We start from the raw sequence: 24,142 nt of genomic DNA on the forward strand, positions 1-24,142 counted from the left end.
TGGGGCTGTAATAAGACAGAAAGTGGGACAGGGAGACCAGTCCTCCCCCAGCAGACTCCGCAGGAAGCATTCCAAACATGACAAATTCACTGTTCACCCAGCAGATGAAGTAATGACACTAGTATTTGTCCATAAAATATAATTTAGCCAGGCTATTCCAATGAAATCAGAAGCTTCAGCACTATAAAACTTGGGGGTTGGAATATTTTTACCTTATTAAGAAAGGTGGTGGTGAGGGGGGGGGAACATAAGCTTTCGTTTTCCCTCAGCTGAACCATCACACTGTGGTCTTTGTTTTCGGGAGCGAACCGCACAGCCTCCAGCACTAAACAATTTGTGTAATTTCTTCTCAGATGCACACACCTTGCCAAAAACCTAGTGCCAGGTGTAAAGTCCACGCTTGGGCTTATCAGTATCAGTATGTTAAATGAAATCTTCCTAACCAGATACCTGAGGGCAAGCAGCCGTGTGGATTCCTTCGTGCTTCCAGCCCCTGTCTCATCACGTCCCATGCCGCAAGCGCTGGGTGAAGACGTCAAGCCAAAGCTTGTCCACGCAAAGAGCAAGTCAACAACTACAAGCACATCTGCCAGCAGTGCAAGTTTAGGCTTGGTTTTAATACCTGCACATTTAACTCCTGCCAGACATTAGTGATGCAATGGTCAAGGCATGTTTTTAGTTGGTGTCAGATCCTCTCTCGTGTGTAACACGAATCCTAAAAATAAATCTCTGGAAATTCAGGAACGGAGTATAGTTAAGTCAAACTAATTCTGAACTTTATTTTGACAAAATAAGTCTCTGCAAAAAGCAAGTAACAATACATATGCTTTTAAGAACTCGGGAATGACAGAATGGAAACATGTCTTTAAAACAAAAAGCACGTCCATGTCACGCTCACAACTGGGGACTCTGAGAACACGTGGAAATCCAAAAATAAAACTGAGTAGAAACAAAAGTGAAGTTTTTTTTTTCTTCTGCCTTAACTAAGGGAAATATAAACAGTGAGGTATCAACAGTAAAAAGGAGATTTTTTTTAATAACATGCTATAAAAAACAAGAATAAAATTCACCATAAAGCCCTTTAAACCTCCAAGAGTTCAGAATAAAAGTGGTTTCCTGCACACCCATCAGTAAAACTGCTCATACATGAGATTTCTGGGGCACAAGTTTTAAGCTGAGAGTCCTTTAAAAATGAGAGTCCTTTAAAATACTTCCCGAATGATGAGTTCTTCTCTCACTGTTTTCATATGAAAATACAAATTACTGTTAAGGGCCAAGCGTGTGGTACCCTGCCACCTCTGGAGTTAGCTCCTCCATAGTGAGAACCAAAGGCATGGCTATTAGGTAAATTACCAACAGGTCAAAGCACACCTAAAACTGGCTGGAAAATGAATTTTCTAAGTAAATAAATAAATGTAATAATAAAATCATGACGTTCATTTTTATAGCAAACAGCAGGGTCTTCTTACACATTCTTGGAAGATGTGTCGTGCTATGGCAGCTGCTTATAAAACGCAGTAAATGAGGTAATGTGGAGAACTTCATCTGAAACCAACCCCTCTTTTGTTTCCCTGGATGATGACATTAAATAGGACAGAAATGGCTACCTGCACTAGGGCTGCTCAAAGATTAACCTTTTTTTTTCCCCCCCTTTCCCCTTCTTTTTCTGTTAAAATCAAAATTCAATTAGTTACTGCCATGCTTAAGCAGGACTGCCGCTGCTGAAAGCGTACTCCAGCGATAATTGCAATCCAAGAGTGATCTAATTATATACAAGTCTCAGTGGCTGCATTCCCACGTCGCTTCCTACAACCCGGATTCACTACAATACAACTCAAAAAGCGAAAGCCACATCAGTTTCATTCATTCTTTCTCCCTTAAGGCTGCGTGGGGGTTTATATATGCTTAATGAGAATGGAGTTAAGTCTGTTAGTAAGCTTACTATGAAAATGCGAGCCTCTGCCTTCTGATAAATACAAAAGAACAGAAAGGCACTTCAGCTGCATGTAAAAATAACAGCTGATGGGCTAAACTGTACAAGGGAAAGAACACTCTTTTAATTAAGGCACTGGATTAGGATTCAAGTACCAGCTTTACTTTTTGGCTCTGCCACCAGCTTCCTGTGCGACCCAGGGCAAGAAATTTCATTGCTCCACAGCTCGGTTTTTCATCTATAAAATGGACAGTGACATTTCCTTCTCCTGGCCCCTCCACGTTTTGGTTGTAAGACATTACTGTGCGCTGGCACATACCCTCGGACAGTAAGTAGCCGATATCAATTGAAGCCTCTGGGTAGTACTCCAATCCAAAGCTACAACCGACTTGTCTCCCCATTCAGAGGATCCCACCGGAGTTTTCTATCGCCACTATTTGCTGCTCCCACAATCCAACACATTTACATCCTCAAGCAATGCCCTGCACGTAGCCTCCTTCAGTCCCCAATCCGAAATGGAAAAGAGAGGGGGGGGGGGAAGCAGTGAACCAGGTTATCCCAAGCATTTAAAGAACGACTTTGTCCAACACAGAATATCCTGGCCAACTCAGACAATTCCCTACTAGCGCTGTCAATGCGCACGAGCATCCCCTGCAACACAGAGGGGCTGCCAACAACTCCCTGCTTTTTTCTTCAGTATTTTCTATTCCCCTTGTTTAAAAAGAACCCAAACCCTCAGTGCAATGGTTTTGCCAGGTTTGTAAATCTGAACGAGACCATCTGAGCTGAGCTGACTATTTTAAGAGGGTTCTTGCAAGTAATTACAAGGTAAAAACGAGAATACTTCACACCTACATTCTGACTGAAAACTACTCAGCCCTGTTGGCTCCAGGCTTTTAATTGTCAAAAGAGTTCAAGGTTTGGAAAGTTATTGGCACCAAGTAACACTGGATATTCCTAACTAGCGTTGTGTCATTATTTGGCACGATTTTTGCTGGGATACCTCCCAAATCTGTGACATAATCAGAGGGTTCTCTACATTATACTATACAGTCAGATGCTCATGTTAGTGCAATACGTTCCCATGTTTAATACCATTTGCTATTACTTACACTTAATCAGCTTTGGAACCAGTTAAACCGTATAGGAAAAGCAATTTCTGAGGCTTTCAACTGACAGATTTCCACACACAACCAAAAATTACAACCTGAATTTCTAAGATGCAGTCTACATCCACAGTTGCTTCTAAAGAAACATCCATAACTATTCACAGCCCTGCGGGAACTGAAAATTCATATGAAAACAAGAAAGGAAGGGAAAAAAACAAACCCCAAACCCACAAAATTAACTTCTGTGGAACTGTCTTAACTAGAAGAACTGTCAAGAGTTTCCCTTTCTGGCCAGCCTTTATTTTACTTCTTCAGCAATTTTATGCCAAAGATCCATGATTCTTACAGAAGTCATCAATGGAGAAATGTCAATCCCCTTTTTGGGTTAAAGTCCCAGTGCAGTATCCCTTGAGACACTCACAGTAAATTCAATACAGGTATCTTAAGGTGTGCATTCCCATAGATATGTTTTCAAAGTAAACTAACAATCACACTCTTTAACTCAACAAGTTAAACCAAGTAAAATGATTAAGAAGGTAGAACCCCAAGAAACAGATTGGTATTTGCAGGAGTCACTTCTGAGCTTCTGGTTTGCTATCTCATAGGGTCTGAGCATCAAAAAAATGATGAATATTCACCCAAGGAAAGTCAGGGCACCTTTGGGTGCCATAAGCTGGGTACACAGCACCTCAAATTGCTACTCATTTTCAAAAAACCTCATTATTTATTTTTCTGCCTCCCTATAGGAAAGGAATAGACATTTAAATAAATGACATAATCCTTATTACCATTCCATTCATTCATGCAGGTCACTATAATTTACTGCCAGGAAAAATAAACTTCTGCATAATATTCCTCAGTGTAAGGCATTCAAAAGGCTCAAAGGGGGAGAGGAGGTGAGAGGGCTTCTGACAAATATTTGCTCAAGTGACCACATCACCCATGAACACATTTGCTTGAAAAAAAAAAAATGGGTGAAGAAATTTATGGTCAACATGAAACATGCCAGACTGGGACTGGGGTGGTAATGGGGAAAAGGAATGGGGAACAAAGAAGGGAAGGGGAATTTTTAACCAGTTTTCTTTCAGCAAGGAAAATTCCCAATATTGCAAAACTGGCTTTTTCCTCCCACATATGCCCACTAAAACAGTTTCAAGCAAAACCAAAGTTGAGTCAATCTAAGTTCCCTGTAGGACTAAGGAAAAAAAGAAAAAAGAAAAAGAAGAAACCCAAAAAACCTCCAAAAGTCATCACAAGTCATCATCTCCTAATATCTTCCTGGTCCAGGCTCTGTAAATCCAGCCTTATCCCTGGTGAGCCCATGCGAGCAGCCTGCACCCTCCAACAAGGTGGTGGCCAGAGGACCGAGGCACGCAGAGCACAGTTTATACCACCTCTGGCAGCTGCTGCACCACCCTCCACAAACTTCATTTAAACAAGTCTTCAGTCAAAAATGGCTTTGCCTGTCAGTTCACCTCAGCAATACCCATAGCTCACTCTATTGTGGATGACAAAATACCACCAAGGCTGTAAAAAACCCTCACTGCTTTCAGTGCTGACTACCTAAACCCAAGCACAAGGTGAGCTGGGTGGTTCACAGGCTGACTTTGAAGACTTCAACATATCAGGGCTGGTGGTAGGGCTTTGGTTAGACCACATCCCCATCACAGAATTGTCTTTTTCCTCCTCTCCTCCACAAAGGGCTGGCTCTCACTGGTGCTGTTGTGGGGAATGTTTGCACTTCTTGCTGCTTGACAAGCTGGGGCTTGTCTTCTGCTGGATTTGGGGGGTTTCACAGATTTAAGTGGTCCCCCACAAAATCAGACACTACTTTTGAAAAGCATCCAAAATAATGTGAGTGATGCATTTTTATTCATGTAGGAAGCAATCAAGAAATAGAGAAATTAAGTTTCTGCCACTGTTTTGGACATATAAACCCAAACTCACAATGAAATTCTCCATAGAAGACAAGTTGGGCTGTTATCACTCACCAGCCAGAAATAGCTTACAACACTCAAATTCATTTTTGCTTTCAATACTGATCGATCAAAAGTTTTATTCACAGAGCTTGTGGTGCTCAGATCATCCCACAAGACCGGAGAGAGCAAAGTCCATTCAAGATATACTTCAGAAACAGTGGCTCAGATGCCCAAAGGTACTACCCAGCAGGTCCTATGACACCAGAGAAACCAAGTTTGCACAGCAATTGCCCTCAGAGCCAATAAAACTGCTCACACCCACCCAGGTTAATCAGCAAGAGCAGGGATGAATGGAATTAGTTCCTGAGATTTCAAGCCCTAATTTAGCTAAGCACTTAAATAAATATGTGTAGGCCTTGTTAAAGTCAACAGGATTCGGTATTATTAAGTTAATATTACTAAGCATGTGCTTTACAGTCCTGCTGAATCACAGCTTTGTAACCAAGAACTCAGACTACCTTTTCTTTTTTAGAATTCATCCTCAAGTAAAACTATTTTTTCACAGTTTTTATCACCCATGTTTCAGGGACTCATTACAGCCCACACAACAGGATATGGTGGGATCTGTATTGTACTGCTGTGAATGCAAAGTACCTTTCCTGAAGCACCAGACCTACACTAGCTTCACCAAAATCAAGATCTACCTTTTCATTTAAAGGAAAAAAATATATATATTCCAGTTACAACAACAGCATCTAAAGGATCTCTTGCCACTTTTCACAACTGCAGTAATAAATATTTATTTAAATATTACTAAATAATAAGTTTGCGTTACTACAACTGTACAAGTAATGAAATTGTGATACTGATTATTAAAATCACATCAGTATTTATTATTCATTCATCACAGGAGGCTTGTAGGTGTATCAGAGCAACACAAACTCACCTGCACACATGGGCATTACAACACTGCTAAGGCATGGGTAGGTTAGTCCTACCAGCCACAAGTGAGACAGATGGATATATAACTTCATATATCTAACTTCAGGCAGCAATCGGTCATGTAGTGACATCTTATCTTTAGACTACTGTGAAATCATCTTCAAAATCAATGCAAAAATGGATCAGCTTAGTTCTGACCATTTTAAAATGTCATTATTAAAAACACTGTGTTATATGTGACAGAGCTTTGCTTACCAACAACATCGAGATGGTACGTGTGATTGATGGACCCATACTGGTTCTCCACTATGCACGTGTAATTGCCTTTGTCAGACGGGACCACGCTCTCCATGATGAGACTCCAGTGCTGGTTGCGGACCTGGTGGGTTGTAACCAGAAGGGTGAGGAACTTCACTAGCACAGTTTCACCCTCTCCCCCTCCAGAAGAACTGCTTTCCAAACAGTAAATCTTTTGTAATCCACATTTAAAAGCCTCTTCCGAGCTCATTTAATAGTTCTGGACACTAAAATACTTTATTTATTCCTGATCAGGTACAGCTGCAGCAGTGAAAGCCTCCATACCTTCTGCTATACAATTTCCTCACCCTACCAGTACAGCACCAGTTAGTAGAGCTGTCTCACCAGGCTTTACCTCCCAATCCATTTCAAAGCAAATTCCCACCCTCAGGATATTCCCCCACCTGTATCCAAACAACGGTCTGATAATATTAACAGCCCACCAGCAATAAAGGATGGATACGATCCCCTAACATTAAGTCTCCATCTTTCTCTCATGGTGTTTTGGAGAAACACAGCACGAAATGTCAAGATTTAGGATCCCTCCACAGATGCAGAGAACATCTCTTGCTGCTCTGGGGTACCACAAGAAAGAAATGGAGATGCTGCCTTATGAAAAAAGCCTAAAGAAAAATCCTCAAGGAAACAGAGCATAAGGACACACATTTATTTCCTACAGCCTTTTGTGGACAGAATGTATGAAAGGTGCTGATTCTGTTCCCATTTGAACTCAAAAGGAGTGTTGGCATTGGTCTTGAAGAAAATGGGATCCAGCCCAATACTGGAAGGATATAGAGTCATCCGGTATGTGTGTGTGTGTATATATATATATATATATCCTGCATCATAAGTTGGCTCCCAAAATGACCTTTTGCTGGCTACCCACTAATCCCTTGTTTTAGCATTACATTTCTGACAAAGCACTCAAAAATCTTAACGTTGCGTAGCTGTAACATACAACTTCATCCTGCAGAGTAGGTATTCCAGCAAATGGAATAACACACAATCTGGTACAGTCATTTTAATCATCTGAATGGAAAGTGGTAATTCAGTGCAGCACACCAGAAAAATTTAGGGACCATTCAGAGACACTTCCAGTAATATATTCTTAAAAGATCGTTACAACTCCAGGTCTCAAATCCTGCTTCATGCCTGACTATTGCACAGGTCTTTATCCAGCAGGACAAGGCTACGTGGGGCTGGATCCCTGGTGCAGAGAGCTGAGCTCTCAACACTTGCTCAGGTAAAAATGCTTCCAGTTCGAAACTTGGAAGAAAAGAGCCCCCTCTGTAAGGGGCTCCTGGCTTTCCTCATCCCTCCAGCTAGGAATTACTTCATTAGCTAGATATTACTATTATTGTCCAGTTACAGGCTAATAATATTAGCTAATAACTGGCCACGTGGGCTTTGAAAAACAAAGAAAACTTAGACAAGGCTCCAGCAGTAGGTGAAGGGCTCAGATGCTAACCTAATGTGTGAGTGACACAGCCTCAGAATTTCCAGCCTAAACCTACAGCAGCTCTCCCCAGCTAGCCCTCTTAACAGTATACATCAAAACTATATAGTGGTATTTTTTTCCACAGCATCAAGAGCTGAGAAATAAGTTTATAAAGCTAGAAATAGTTTATCAATGTTATTTTATTGTCTATTCTTCTGTATTATTGTCTAAGCAACCTTGAAAGTCAAACTCTGGCTTAGGAAGAATTGCTGTCATAAACCACTGGTAAATAACAAACACAACAGCTACATGTTTTGAATATTTTAATTCTTTATGAGCTATTTTGGTGGAAACTTGGTCAAAGTGACCTGAACTTTTGTCATTACAAGTTACATCGCAGTGGCTCAGATTCTCAGCAAATGTTTTCAAATCATTTGACTGTGAAACAGGAAGAACAGATCATGGCTCCACGGAAGTTAAAACAAAAGAAAAGTTGGTAACAAGCTGCAAGTAATTAATTTGATAGGAAAACACAAGAGATTGTTTATCATTCAGTAAGAAAACATCACTAACTTACAGCCACAATGGATGGCAATACTAAAAAGTATTTGTGCAATTTCCCTTCTTGAAACTCCAGTGAAAAAAGATAATATCTTTATAATAAAACAACAGCTTACGCCTCTTCAGTTTAAGCTAAACAACTGCTGTAGAGGCCCAAAGCATTTCTGACACATCGTCACACAACTGGATTTATGTCACGAATCTGGATTCAACTAGATCTGGCGTGTTGGCTTAGTGCTTTCTGGTTACAAGTGCAGCACAGCCCAGAAAAACTCCCCTTCGCTGGGGATCACAGCGTCTTCTCCCATGGAACACTCCCAAAGGGAACCTTTCATTCTTAGGCATGATAGTCCTGCCACATCCATGCAACACCTAGATCATACAGGTTTCAATGTGGACTTTTTAAGCGACATGCTGTCACTCCCTAGTCCCATCAAAGCCTCTCCTTGGGTAGCAAAACCAGTGCCATTGCTGACAATCCCCAGCATCACACCAGTTCATATAAAAGCCAGTTTCAAGACAGGTCCAGTGCTTCCACAGTGCACAGGTCTTACACCACCCTTCTGCATACGGGTGACCTGAACTACACCAGCAATGTCCATTTTTTGTGGGGAAGCAAATCAAGGGGAAAAAAACCCCACAACCCACCCTGGGGACTGAAGTTGCCAATAGACAGTGCCTTTGGTAATGCAGTTGAAAACCATTAGTTCCCTCCTGGTTGCTCACTAGAGCCCTTCTAACTGAAGGCACCAGTCATCCTACAGCTCTCCAAATATTCCCTAATAAGTGTCCCGGGTAGTATCGGCTGGGTCTGTTTAAGCCGTTTACATGGATGACTTGAGCTCGTCTGGCAGACAGAACATCTTGGGGAGCTCATGTGAACTAAGCCACTAGCAAAAAACACAAAGGCAGCAACAAGCTGTTCAAAGCAGGAGCACCCTCACCAAACACATGGGGTCCAGAAAAAGACATACATCCACAGCCTGAGACATAGCCAGTTGTAGGAAACTCTTCTAGCCCTCCAACCTGACCAGCTCCTGGCCAGCTATTACCCTGTTATTCCTACTATTTTGTTCCCCTACATCATAGGGGATACTCAAACAGTTCCACCCACTACATCACCTGAGCTTCAGGGTATCCCTTCCGATGTGTCATTGCCTTTTCTTGATAGGGGGGAATTCTGGGAACAGCCACATTCCAAGCATGCCAAACCATAGCTTGACCCTTTGGACACTTTGCCACCACACTTTAATAACAGCTGTTGCCATTTTAAAAAACTATTCTTGCTTTACAATACCTATTTTCCTATTTTATCTATGTTTCATGCTCACAAATGGTATTTTATATACAAAGGATTGAGATAAATATAATCTCAACACGGGGTTTTTTCTTACCATGGAAACTTCTGGCAAAAAAATGAGGTGCTTTTTTTCACCATCTTCCCCATCAAATATTTAACCAACTATTCCAAACAAACTCTCCAAACAATTCAATTCTTTAAGCTAAGTTATCGATATCAAATGCATACAACTGTACCCCTAAGATAGAGCTTGGAGGTGGGGAACCTAAACTGGAATAAAAAATGCCATACTGGTCAGAAATCCAGGAAAGCACAAGTAGTGTTTCATAGAAACATTTTGCTTTTGGACTGTTATTAAAAAATAATAGATTAATTTTAAAATGGATGTCTTCAGCAAACAGATACATCAAGAAAGGTTCTCATGTAACAAAAGAAATTGTAAGAAGAGGTCAAATTTTAAATGAATTTCAAAAGAAAGAAGGATTAGGAACCAAAAGATCAGCACAGTTCAGCTCTATACTGGTTCTCCTCAGGCACAGAGAACAAGTGCACAACATCCACAGCCAGGAGTCTTTCTTCAGCCTGTGTTTACCTGGCTGAATTTAAATGTGAATCAAAGGGCTGCAGTGATGAAGCTTATCGAAACGCACACGTGAAAACACACACGCGTTCAGACTGGAACAGTAACCACTGGTCGAGGTCCATTTGCTTTCAGGGTGGTGTACAGAAAAGCAAAGGCTCCCTTGGTCTCACAAAGGATTTATATTATTCACTCAAAGACATGATAAAATGCCTTTAAATGCACAACCAAGGGCTATCATCACTTTAAGGACTAAAAAGGGTTTAGACCTTCAGGAACACATCTCCTTCTCCGTGCTGTAGGAGCTTTGGGTATTCCTTGAAAAATCATCAAGGGTTCAGTCTTGAAATTCACCACCCAGAATTAGTCACAGTGGAGGAATTTCACTCTGGGCGCTATCTTGGCCAGCACATACACCCTTTCTGCTAGCTTGCCCCAGTGCAAATTGACTCAAGACATTCCCCAGCCAGCGGGACAAAGTGCTACAGGCCACTATCTGATTGTGATAAGGAGAAGAGATTTCTTAGCTCAAGGCAGCAGGAAAGAGGTGGCTGGAGTTATTGCTGGGAAGCTTTGCACTTTCCTTCCCTCTACTTTGTTCTTCAAGTCTTCAGGGGATGATTGTCTCTTCTGAAAGAGGTGGATGGTGTCACATCAACTGGCGATGGCCAAGTTCGAGCGACTAGAACAGCTGGGACCAAAGTACTATGAACACAAAGATCTCCAGCACAAACATTTGACATACAGCAAAGCCCAGACACACGCCACACTGGTGTGCAAGAATGATGAGTTGCTGTGGTACCTGGCTGAACACAGACCAACATGGAAGGACTCTGTCCTTTCTGAGGATTCCTGCATCACAAATTTGTCAGGATAGAGGTGTCAAGAAAATGCAATTCTTTCTTTATTTCAGAATCATTCTGAACTAAGGATGGTGACGTTATCATAACACGAAGAGGACACAGCCTCCAGGAGCTCTGGAGGCCTCATTCTTCAGCACCTATTCACTAAAAGCGAGCTTCCACCTTAAAGAGATGGTTATTCAGAACACCAACAGCATCTGGAACATGCATGGATTCCGTAAGCAGAACAACAATAAGTAACGCTACTGGTTCATTTAAAATTTGATGTATTTGAGGCAAAAGAAAGTCTGAAACCCACAGCTGTGTCCCCTCTTTTTCACCTTTAGACTAAAGAGATGAAAGCTGCTATGATTTAGAATCACAGGTAAATGCTTCCCTTACTCAGCTGGCTTTAAAAACAGGTATCTGTGGTTTCTTCCCAGAGTACCTACATGCCCAGGAGATTGGGCACATTTAATACACATGAATAAACAAACTAATTTGTGCCCTTTAACAGGCACAGACCTGAATGAGCTCAACCAGACCCCTAACACAGGCTGACAGTGGCAGCACAGAGCCCCAAATAGGCTGGTGTGCCCCAGTACAGATCACCCTCACAAACCAGAGATCACCTATCTCCACCCTTCCCATGCAGGACACATTTTCCTTCATGGTTTTCAAGAAGGTTACCTGCATTTCCCCTTCATGAGACATAAACTGTTCAAATAACGTCTCATTTGGTACTGAAACAGTTACTATCATTTTCCAAGACAGGATTAATTTGGTTTGGTCTTTTTTTTAATTGGCTTTTATTTTTGTTGGTTTTAAATAAGCACAGAGAAAGGTGAAAACCACTGAGTTGGAGCCAATTCATTAACACTCCGTAGCGTTATGAAAAGCAGAAGGTGTTGCCAGGTGTACACTCATAAGCAACAGTAATTTATGGTGTAAGCAAACATAAGATGGAAAAGTCTACTTAGATAATTAGTGTTCATACAGGGAGACTTTCTGGGCTTCACTCTCTGCTAACACAAATGTTGGAAAAACTGACACTTTCTGCAGTAAATCTAGCTAGCAAGGAAAGGAGACCATGGTTTGTCCTCCTCTGCACTGGAAAACATGGGGTTTTTTTGTACCAAGCAGGATCTGAGTCAACAGCACAAGAAGCAATATACACCCTGGTTCCACCAGGACATCGCGGACCAAGGCACTATGAAGATACTGCAAAAGTACTGGGGGAGGCAGTCCCTGGGACTGAGTTCTGAGCTTACCCCATCTTCTGGAAAAGCCAGTTAACTTCTGTTTTAATTACTGTTACCACTTGCTCTGAGCTCCTCAGCAGAACTTCTAGGCTGGGGCTCATGACCGTGACACAAGGGACTAACTCAGAAACTTCTCATCTTTGGAGAGAAGTTATCAAGGGGTCGGGTACGTGACGAAGTCACTGATGGAAGGTCAGCAGAAGAGGTTAACTTATTAACTCAGAAACCCAGGGTGGGATGGCCAGGGTAGTCCTTGAAGAGCAATTTGATGCCAACGTCACACACTCCCATCCTCCCTAAGGAGCAGGATAAAATGACCGAATCCCGACTTCTGACCTGACCTAAGCAGATACCAGGAGGTTAAAGGTCCGTGCACTAATCCACAGAGCTAGCTGGCCTCCCTAATACTCTCTCTTAATCAGTAACCACCAATTTAGAATGAACCATCTAATCTGAAGCTGTTTAAAATTCAAACAAACCCTTGTAAGTAATTGCTGTTACTTTCCCTCAAATTCTGCTTCCCATTTCGGTTTCACAGACCATAAACTCTATAGAAAATAACTTTTTACTTCCAACCCTTCCTTTATTAAACTTCCGACAATCACCGGAGTGGATGGTCATGTTTTTAACAACGCAGCTGAAAATGAACACGCTCCTACTCCACTTGCAACGTCAGCCTTTAGTTTTCCAAGTATCCCTCTATAAATAATCCTTTGCCATGCTGCTATCCTACAAGCTTGAATTTAAGAAAAAAATAAAAGTATATAGAATTAGTGCTCAGTAACTGCCAAAGAAACCACCCACTCTTCTCCAGAAGAAAACAATTACTTCTTTGGTTCTACAATTGATCCAAGGCCATTCAGCAATTTTCTGTTGACTTCAGCAAGTTGCTGTTTGTTTTTTTTTTTCCCCAGCCTTGGTCAAAAACAGGAATTGCAAAATCCCATCATGAGAATGTACCTTGTATCCACCAATACGATGCTCTTGTTTAAACTCTTTCCCATTTTTCAGCCATCGCATGGTTGGCGTCGGGTTTCCCATCGCAGGACAACGGAACTTGACGGTGTTTGCTGCTGGCACCGCGTGTAGCCTTTTCTCCATTTTGTCTGTATGTGTCCAGTAAGGTGCCCCTGTTCCAAAGACAGACATCCAGAACCATCAGTACTCAAATGCAAGCTCCCTTTCCAGCCTCCTCCACCGACATTTTCATTTAAAGCGTGGCTTAGAAAGGGTATATTACTCGAAGTGATGTTACAAGTGTTGACCAGAGTTTTGCAAGCAGTTCAGTCCAAAGCTTTGAGTATATAATTTATGACAAAATTCTAATAATTAACTAGATATCCTTTGTTTTGTGTATGTCATGTAAGACAGAGAGACGGAGTTTTCAGCAGAATCAAATGATCAGACGCCTCCAACCTCAATTTGAGTTACTATGAGTACACAGCAAACTTCGAGTTCTTGGACCTCAGCTATGAAGCCAGACAGACCAAGTCAGGAGATCTGCTGGAAGCATCAGCCTCAACCCCTGCTAGAAGGGGGACAAACATACCTACCTGGCCAGCAGCACCGTGAAGCTTACATCATACGACAACACGGTGACTGTCGTAGAAACCACTAAATTACATTTACAAATGTAATCTATTTCTGAGAACTTAACCAAAGAGGAAGAAAACAAATGAGTAAGCATGGATCGAGCAAAACTCAGTATAGCCCTGATTATTTTGAAGGGATGTCCCACCACTCCCATGAGGCTGTACAAGGCAGAATGCTCAGTGCTGTCCAACACCGTGGCACAAAACAAGAGTGTCTCTCTGAGCCCATATTAACTGGAGTGATCACTTTTACCAGTTCCTGGAGCTCACTCGCTCCTTCCATGCCCTGGCCCAGTCTATGCCCACAGGTGCAGAGAAGCATGAGGAGCATGTGGAAAACCTCCCCTCTCATCCAGGTTCTCAATCATTTGTCACGTACCAGCATAGCAAACACAGCACAACAAAACTTACAACGAACAACCCATCTGTTTTTACCCTCCAAGATGTAAATTCAGATAGATGGATCCATATACAAGGTTATCCCATGGTTGGGATCCATGTGCAACTTTGGCCAACACCACACAGAGTCTTCATGGCATCGCTTCAGCTCTCTCACCATAAGAGTTTTTAAAAAGTTAAAGATTCAAGATCCGTTTAATTGTAGGAAACATTAATTTCTTTTACAATGGAGTTTTCCTGAAGCAAATCAGATTAGTGTGGAATTTTTAGGACTAGAGGGGTCCAGAAAAATAACTCTATTTTGCTCAGCCCTGTTTCATTTCCTTCATTAGCAGCCCAACACTCCACTATAAATAAACTCTTCCGTTCCTCAAATATTTATAGCAGTTCTTACAATCAGTGCAAACTCAGAAATCCTGCCACCCCCCTCCCTAAATAAAAATACAGCTGGATAAAAAATACAAGAATAAATCCTTTAACAACATCTCTCTCAGTTTAAAGAAAACATTCCAAAAGCAAGTCTTATAACGATGCTAAGAACGATAAGTGACTTTTTTTTTTTGCCTGAAGTGGCAATTAGCGTTAACATTAATGAAGTAGAAAAGCAAAGCAAATTTGTGCATGTAATCAAAATAAGAAATCAGGTAACTATTGAAAAATTAACTGCAACACTAAGGAATTGTTACACGAGCTAAAGTGAATCAGGGATGCAAGGAAAATCGCTGCTAATGTTGTTTGCTAAAACCAGGATGGCATTAAAATAACAGATGACTTTAAACAAAGCCAACCAAAGGAATTAACTGCTCCATACAAAGACCAAATTATGTTACAAGTATACCAGGCAAATGTGGAATTACACATGGGTACAGATACACTAAAAGGATATTTTCTCTGGATTGCTAAATATCTCCCACAAGACAACATAAGGTGACCAATATTGGGAACTACCCACAATTCCCACAAAGTCAAAGTAAACTGTGGCAGGTCAAAGCCAATCAGCCACCTGAAGCCCTTACACAGGTATCGTGGACAGAGCAGAGTGTCTGGATTTGACCCCAAACTGGCAACACCACCCCAGCAAGTTTGCAGCCAGCACAGTCACCTCTCATCACGTCTATCACACACCTTCTCAAACGTATAGAGCATATAGAGCGTCCTAGGGAGCCTGCTTTGGCAGGGGGGTTCGACCTGATGATCTCTCAAGGTCCCTTCCAACCCCTACGATTCTATGATTCTATGATAAAAAGCTTGGATGCCGTCACTGGCAAGCACAACCTCTGACGCACGGGCTCCACAGCTCACCCACGGCTGGATGGAAGCACTCCTGTAAGTCATATACAACTGGAATAGGCTGCCCAGGGCAGGTGTGGAGTCTCCTTCTCTGGAGATATTCAAGATCTGCCTAGATGCCTCCCCGTGCGATCTGTCCTAGAGACCCTGCTCTGGCAGGGGGGTTGGACTCGATGAGCTCTGGAGGTCCCTTCCAACCCCTACGATTCTGTGAAACACACGGAGAGGAAAAACTTTGCTCTATGGAAGAGGAGGGAGCAGAGAAGAGGCCAGGAGGACGCAGGCAGGAATGGTGAGAAGTGGCTCCATAATGTGACAGAGAGACATGAGGAAAAGGAACTCCCTGAGCTGGGAGAAGGGTCTCTGCCTGGAACTCTTCCCCTCACACAACCCTCAGTGCTCCTGCATTACAGGGGAGCTTGGAGGGAGGCATCATGTGTTGGAAACTCCATCTGAAAACACTTGAAGGCATCCTACCATTTTTCACCAGGTAGTAGCAGCAACGTATCTTGGCAGCTCCTCAGTACACTGAGGAGAAAAAGGCTGCAATACACCCAACAAGCCATAACGCTCAGCCTCATTTTGTGCTTTCGAATTGCGACTGATCCAATTAACACACAGCAATTCTCTTTATAGAATAAGTTATCAGAACCCCAAAGCGCCTTTTACTGCTTCTATTTGCCTTGAGAGGAAAGCCATCCAGGTTTACTAAATGATTAATGTAGTTAACGAGCACACACACCACCAAACACCAACTCCTCTTACAGACCCTGTCCATCCCATCCCATCTTTGCTCACAGGACAGGTGGAAGTAGGTAGCACCTCTGTTAAAAGTTCACAGTAACAACAGAGCAAAATCCTGTGAGTAGAAGCAACGAGCAGCAGGGGAATGGGTGGGAATTCCTGATTACTTTTGGAGCTCTCATTAGTGAGGAAAATATCCTGCTGACCCACACTGCACTCCACTGCAAATACATTACATCTAATCAGGCAAATCTCCTGCATGCGAAATTGAAATTAGGCAGCCCAGGGGACCACTTCACTTCAGGACGCCTCGATTTTTATTTGGACTTTATCTAATTCAAAAGAAATACAAAAGTAGTCAACCCCAAGCCTGGCTGACAGGCATCCCGAGCAGGCAATAGTGCGCCTGAAATGACTGCATCAAACCCTCCCCTCCAAGGTTTCCAGTGCTATTGTATTTGACCTTTAATTAAAAAACACTTCTAGGCAGCATCCAATTTTTGCTGCTCCCTTGAGTGGGTTTCCACTCTACAGGATTTGATGAATTTGAACCTTGTTTCATCCTTTCTGAGATTCTTCAAGGCATGAAAAGAACAGCATGAGGATTACATTTAGATACTTTTTTGTTCTTGGTGCCAATTTACCATTGCTTGGCCAAGAAGAAATTGTTTAAAGGGTGATAAGAAGGAAAAAAAAAAAAATCCCCAAAACATAAAGCCTCCAGTCACCTGACTAGAATTCAAGGCAGAATAGCAGCATCTTCAGGGCTACTCAGGGGTGTCCAGAATAAATTACTGCTAGGGGACCTCAGCACAGCCATCACAGCTGCTGCCTTGCCAGTACCAAGTCAGGATTAGAGAAACCCCTTAAATTAGAGCTCCCTCTCAAAACCGCGATGAGGACCAAGCACAACAAGTACCAACACCGCATTGTCCACTGCTGCCCATAGGATGTGATGAGCCCTTAGCTCTGTAAAAGGAAGTCCCAGGCCAATATCCCTGGAGGCAGCCCTCCAGAGCCAAACTGAAGTACCTCTTCAGGACAACTGGAGGGAAAAACTGAGCTGCCAACAAAGCCGTTTTGCAGGGAGAGGGGACCATTTTGCAGTGGAACCAATCCTGCACCTTCCCCACAGCACTAATCCCTTCAACAAAAGCTGGAAGTAATAAAAAGCTATTCAGGATGCAGTCTGGAACAAATCTACCACAGTGTTGGGTTTTTTTTTTTTTCCAGGCAGTTAAAATATCTGTCAGACTAGAGGGACACCAAACAGGGAGTGAAGTCTGCTATGAAATGCCTTTAACTTAAGAACACACATAGGGCAAATGGTCAAATGCGTTTGCGTCCACACCAGCACCCTCCTCTCCCAAGGGCAAGCTGCTTCTCACAGCTACCAAGCCCTTCCAGCCTCCACTGTTTTCAAGACCAGTCATATTCTGTGGGCAGCCTTGAAAATCGGGGTAGATTTCCTCAGCAGCCTCTCTACCTGCACTGGAAAGCCTCAGCCTCTGAAAAAAATACAGAGGCAAAAAATAAAAAGACCTTAAAAGCATGCTTGCCATGATAAATAAAACAGCTCTAAGAAGTTTGCTTTGGTTTTAAATATGCAGGAATGAGAATGCCAAGGTTCAGTTTCCTGTGGAAGCCACTACAGCCATTTCCTGCCTCATCACATCATAATTAACATGCCAGGACAGCTGGACTTTATCAGAATTGTTTCATCAAAAAGCATCAACCTTTGAAGACTATGGCCTTTTGTTTCCATCAGTAAAGGCATACCCAGGCCAATTTCCATTGCTTATCCTTAATGATCGCAGCTGTAATTTGTATGTAAATTATCAGTTAAATTGTTTTAGATCTGCAAAATTTAAACCATGATTCAGGAAACACTTAAAGAGGACTTCTCCAAGAGAGCAGCAACCAGGGGCTCTCCTGAGGTTCTGGACCTTCCCAGGCAGGAGAAGGTGGTAAAGAGCATTTGACCATCACACACCACTGCCTCATGGAGGACCTGCACTACCCCTCAACGTTTTTTTTCCACTTTTCTACCTGTCTTGCAACAAAATTAGATGAGGTCTTTCAGACATGGTATAAAATCTAGAAGGAGAGCAGCAAAGGATACCGATGGGAAGGCTCAAAGACACCGTACACACATGCTTCAGTGGTTTGCAAAAGCACCACACCAAGTCCTATCCCAAACTTCGATGAGGGTCTCACTAGCCCTCCTCCTGCAAAGCTGTATTAATCCAGCTGAGCTACTATAACACAACCTGTCACTGAAACAGATGCAGTGCCACGATCTTTCTTCTGGTCCCAGCTCTTCCCAGGAGGAAGGCTGCACTGCTCCCATCTGCAGCTTGTGAGAATCCCCAGCAGTTTGTGGGTGCCTCGTAAAAAGCAATCTCACAGGGACTTGTTTGCACAACTCCCTGCTCAGGAGCAATCCGTCTTCTTGCTGTTTCCTTCCTCCTACGCTGCAAGAGTCCGCGCTCTCCCTGCCATCCGAGATGTTTAAACGTTCACGCTCTAGAGGCATCTTTCATGTCGAGTAGGGAAAGTGTGATTGAGCCTTGCTAAAGCACACAGCCCATTCCTGGCAGACGGAAATTGTCAATGGCCTTTCACCAGCTCCTGAATCAAGATTGATTAAGGGGAGCTTAAAATGATAGCTTGTATTACAAGAGCATCGCTAGTGTTACAGTGGACCCGCTGGGTGCTTCTCCCTGTTGCGTGGAAGGGCAGGAATTGTCACCATGATGTTATAGCACACAGTTGCCTTGAGTTCAAGTCCATTCCTTTCTTAAACCCTCTCGCTGTATGCACTTCCAAAATCCATCAGTGCTCACAGTGAATCCCCGAAGCCATCAGCAGGGATTAGCAGCACAGTCGTCTTCACTAACAACACACCAAAAAAAATCACAAGCCCTTTTCTGACCAACAGCAATAAAGCTCTAAAGCGGTAACAGACACAGGGATGTTTCCTAAAAGGAATTTCGACCCACGAGTCCTGTCCAGGGGAATGCTGCTAACATTGCCTGGGCTGGTGGGAAGTAGCGTCCCTTTCCCAAGCTTTGCCACCACATTCCTCTGCTGGAGCAGCCTCCAGCTGCTTCACTCCACCGCTTCACGCTGCCCCCGTGAACCAGCGCGGGTCAATCACACTAACAGATGGCAGCAGCCAAACAGCCAGCTAAGAACTTACATCATTTTAAATAGCATCTAACATTGCACAGACCAGCTTCAGACCAGGGGCAGTCGTATATCAGGGGAGCTGAAATCAGGCTCGTACTTCATCGTCTGAACAAGTGCCCTGAGCGCACCACGTAGCTGCCAGCCACGGACCAGGCTGCGGAGCAAACACACTGCCTGGCTGCTGCCTCCTCCCGTGAAGGACTGCCCTGTTCTGTGTATTATTGACTTTACAAAGCATGGGACATAGCAAACTACCTGCCACGAAGGAGATTTTACAACAGTGCGTAAGGAACCAGTATGAGTTTTCTTTCTTTTTTCTTTCCTCAGCAACTGCTCTATTTAGAGCCTATTAATAGCTTTCCACATTCTCCAAAGGGACTGAAGTTTCACATTCAGATAGGTTTAAGACTCTTTTAGCCCATTTTCATCATGTACAAGTCACATAAAACATGGTTTCAGTGCTGGATTGCTTTCTTTGCAACAAACCTTGAGGTCCTTTGTAGACAAAAGAACCTCATTGTCTCCAAATTCACTCTCCCTGGGGAGATTTCTGCCTGAGATTAAGGATTGAAGGATTTGCCTCATTACAACTTAATTTTATTTTTCAAGTTTCCATACCACCTTTTAACAAAGTGAGCTGGACCTTTTGTTTCTTCTGTTAAATTTCAGTTCAGGTTCAGGGAAAGTTAGTTCATCTGTGAGAGTCCAAACCAGACAAAGACTGAGCTTCAATTCAGGAAGAAAGGAAACCGCAGGAAAGCCAGCAAGAAGGGAGAAAGAAAGTTCAGACCAGTAAAGCACGTTTAGAAGAATATTAGTTTATTTTTCTTTTTTTTTCTTTTCCAAGTTATGAACTAAGGGAAACAGAGAACGGAGGAGAACAAAGATGCTGCTATTTGACAGCCCATGCAGTTAACAACCAAGAAGCTCTGAAGGCAGGGATGCATAGGACGGGACATTATTTTCCACGTGGATCTTGCTAGTGACTTCTGGCAGTTTGCTGTTACTTACTCATCTGGTTGCTGTCATTCACAAAGTCCTCGGACCCATCATTGTCATCTTCATCATCCCCAGAGGAAAGAGCATCTGCACATTGAAAATAAGCAAGTCTTTAAACCAGCCTATTTTTACAGACAAACAAACCAATATGCTACATCTTAGGTTATCTACCAAGGTGACCTGTTGTGCAGAAGCCATAGAAAAAGAAAATCCAGCCACAAAATGTGTGTTACTCTTATCAAATTTTAGTAAAAACTGCTAATAATCTTGAAATGCTTCAAAGCTTCAGGAGTTTACTAACTCCAGAAGTCTCTTTCCTCTTAGGATTTTTATTTTTCCTAAAGACATTCAGTTGAACAGATCTGAGTGTCTCCAGAATGATTTATCTCTAAATTTAAAAGATGTAGGACACCCCTTTTCCTCTTCTGATGAGGGAAGGGAGGGGAAACTTGTGTTCATCCTACTGGCTTTATCATCATCACAGCGACTCTGTATAAACCCTGTCAGTGTGGCATAAAACAGAGAGCTACTCAGAGGTTGTTAATCACTACAGATCCCATGAAGTAAAAGGGGTATATACAAACTAAGTCCATTTCAGGGTCAGGACAGGAGGAAAATACCTGAAGGAACTACAGAACTCAGCTCAAGTCTTGTGGCCTGTTTGATGGTCTATCATAACATGTCTTTAGGTCGCGTTTTACAGCAAAAACCTCTTTAACTCACTCACCTGTAACATTTACAATGAAGTACAGAGTATCACTGTCTAGGGTCCTAACAGCAGTGCAAGCATAGAGGCCCGAATCTCTGGGTGTAGCATCCTTAATCTGTAAGTACTCCCCAATAATCACTGTCCTATTGTCAGGCCCCAAAGGGACCCCATCTTTAGTCCAACTGATCATGACGGCGTCTTTCAATTGACAGCGCAACTCAAGCGGCTCTCCTGGAAGTGCTGAATATACATCTGGCTGAGAGATTTGGTATTTGGTTGGCGGCTCTGTGAAGGTGGAAGGAAAGGAGGAGGAAGAAGAAGAAGAAGAAGAAAGGGAAGGGAAAGGAGAGAATTGCCAACAAGAGTCAGTGAAGGCCCTTTTCATCCACAGAAATCAAGTTATGTTCAACAAAAAAAAAAAGTCACGTCCTGATTAACCCAGCAGCCTGTCTCATAAAACTGAACCGTATGCAGGTATGAGGTAGGCTGTGTTTTCAAGAAGTCAGCCACAAACAAAAAACTCACCCCCTTTTTGATCAGTGACTCGACACACTCCCAGTCCCAATGCCTGGTCCCAAGCACCATGTGAAGACCCAACCCTTTTCACCGCCTACAGAGAGCCAACTCAGGAGATGAGTGGTGCTGAACCCATGGAAATTGGAGGTACCAGGAGAACCTCAAAAAGCAAGTTTGGTTTTATGTCTCCGTATTTGTGCCTGATTCAAAAAATATTTATCTTTCCCTGTCTGATTCTGTAAGTTGCTTTAAATAACAGAAAGCAAACACCTGAGAAAAGCTGTGTTGGAAGAAGGGGACAGCCAAAAAACCCTTTACTAGCTAAGCTAATAAACACGAGTTCCCATACACAGCATATATGACGTCCTTTATTTTTCTCCCTTCCCAAAGCCTCTGCATTTGCCTTCTACACTGCCAACTCTGCTCCCAGCCATAGTAACCTTTTTATTCCTTTTTTTTTTTTTCTTTGTGGCTGGTTGGGGTTTTTCTGTTGCTTCATTCCTTATTTCACAGCCTCTCCTGAGCAGAAACCCAGGAACACAAGCAAAGCTTTGAAAGTCACAGCGTACAGAGCAGCTCAACACAAAATTGCTCCTCCACCAGTTCCCCTTTGCAACCAAATAAGGAGCAGAGTGTCAACCCACTCTTTTTTTCCCAAAAAAAAAAAATCCTTAGAAAATTACATCTGCCTATAGTCACTGGGGCTTCATCACCCCCATCCAAGGCCAGGTCTCCACAGGGGGAAGAGACCCACAGCCCTGGCACTCAGCACCATCTCCCAGGGCTGGCAGTGGGACGGCTCGGCACGGGGCAAAGGGACCCTACAACCACAAAATACTTCTCCTGTGATCCTCTGGGCCTTGCCAAGGCTGGCACTGAAAAGTAAATACAGGAAAGCAGCATGAAGGCATCTTCTGTTTGCTCACGAGGAGGGTCACAGTGCACGGACAGCTGCTCCCCGCACACATCCTTCCCCATGCAGGCACCAGCTGTGCACCACTGGGCACACATAAACACATCTCTTACTGGGACTCTGAGGGAGAATTAAAAGAAAAGGTGAGTCCCTAGTGTCCCTCCACCCTTGCTTCTAAGAATACAGAAAGCCCAAACCCCGTGTTCCTCACTCGCAGGACACAGCACCGTCACTGCTGGCATCACACTTGCAACAGAGGAGCACGACACAAGCATCACACCTGAGCCAGCCTGCAGACAGGAGTTTGGAAAGGATAAAGCTCTGTCAGTAGTGTAAGTAGAGGAGCAGGGAGTTGGACTCTATGATCCCTATTGGATCCCTTCCAACTCAGGGCAGTCTGTGATTCCATGAATACCAGAAGTAGCCACCACAGTGGGACTCTCATGCATTTAAATACTGGGTTGTACTGACCCACTTGAAAATAGCGTGTCCAGTTTCTCATTTCTCCTCCCACTCATCCTGGTATCATGTAATTTCAGGGAGTTCAGTGGGAGTTTGCCTGAAGCAAAGGGAGAGCAGATCCAGGGATGTGCCCTTGCAGAGCAAGCAAAGCTTCTCCCAGCTTTTTCCCTAGGGCAAACATGTTTCTTCAAACAACAGATTCGACACACACACATGACACCAAGCTGGTGGCCAGCAGAAGTACATAAAATGATTTAAACAAGACCAATTATGGAGGCTACAACGATTCTTGGAGTTACAATTTTACAACACGGTCTCTCAAACTTTCCGGCATGCAAAGTTCCATCTCAAACTCTAGGACAAGCTACACTACAGCTTTCCACTCCTTATAAATTAATTCACTCCTGCTGATACAGTCACAAACCCACAGATCCACAATACAGGTGTTTTACTGACTGCTACACTGTGCTGTCAGAAGTCCAACCTCCAGAAAGAGCACAGGCTCCTTTCTACATGTATTTTGTAAGAGTAATGAAAATAATTGAGTTTAAGATTCTTTTTTAATTCCAATTCCACTGTCCAATTTAAAATATTTTTTTTTAAAAAGTAGCTGAAGCCAGTTAGCTAAGTGACTCTAAAGTAAAAATTCTTTTACAAAATTTACACTGTGCCAACAATACACTTAAGTTTAAAAATGTCTCTGTTTAAAGTCTTTTAAAGCCATCAGAGGTGATGCCTCTTGAAGGGAATTAGAGGCTTTTGCTGAGGAGTGCCAGGAAACTTGCAGGTTGGTCACACAGGTTGCAGCATCCTCCTGGGCAGATCAGTTGTTCCCACACAATCACAAGGAAAATCGTTTTCTACCTCCCATCCTTGATTTCATCTCCTTTTAAACTTCTATCCCCAAATTCACACCAAGTCTTTTGAGGCAAATTCAAACTCAAGCAGAGTAGTTTATTTCTAAATTTAAATATATTTATATATAAATCCTTTTACAAGTAAATATACTGGTATACTGAAGAACAACAAGTCTCAAATACATAACAGTGTTAGTAAATATTATCCTCCTCCATTTCTTTCTCTCTGGAGCATCAGGGAAGATACAGCACAAGGTGTTGTCGTGTAGTAATGAAGTCATGCTTG

At 42.9% G+C, this 24,142-nt stretch overlaps 1 protein-coding gene across 5 annotated transcripts in view; it reads right to left on the reverse strand.

The window, feature by feature from the left end:
- FGFR2 (fibroblast growth factor receptor 2) overlaps positions 1-24,142 on the reverse strand; it is a gene marked incomplete at its 5' end in the record, with an annotated part of 83,296 nt that overhangs the window by 42,872 nt on the left and 16,282 nt on the right. For 3 of the 5 annotated variants that reach the window (XM_084265315.1, XM_084265317.1, XM_084265318.1), the window contains 4 exons: positions 6,159-6,282; positions 13,144-13,313; positions 20,412-20,486; positions 21,127-21,393. In XM_084265315.1, the coding sequence (XP_084121441.1) occupies positions 6,159-6,282; positions 13,144-13,313; positions 20,412-20,486; positions 21,127-21,393 (636 nt within the window). The remainder of the gene's footprint in view (positions 1-6,158; positions 6,283-13,143; positions 13,314-20,411; positions 20,487-21,126; positions 21,394-24,142) is intronic. The other 2 variants (XM_084265316.1, XM_084265319.1) reach the window with 2 other exon arrangements.

This window comes from Gallinula chloropus (genome assembly GCF_964237585.1).
Source record: "Gallinula chloropus genome assembly, chromosome: 5".
Taxonomy (NCBI): Eukaryota; Metazoa; Chordata; class Aves; order Gruiformes; family Rallidae; genus Gallinula; species Gallinula chloropus.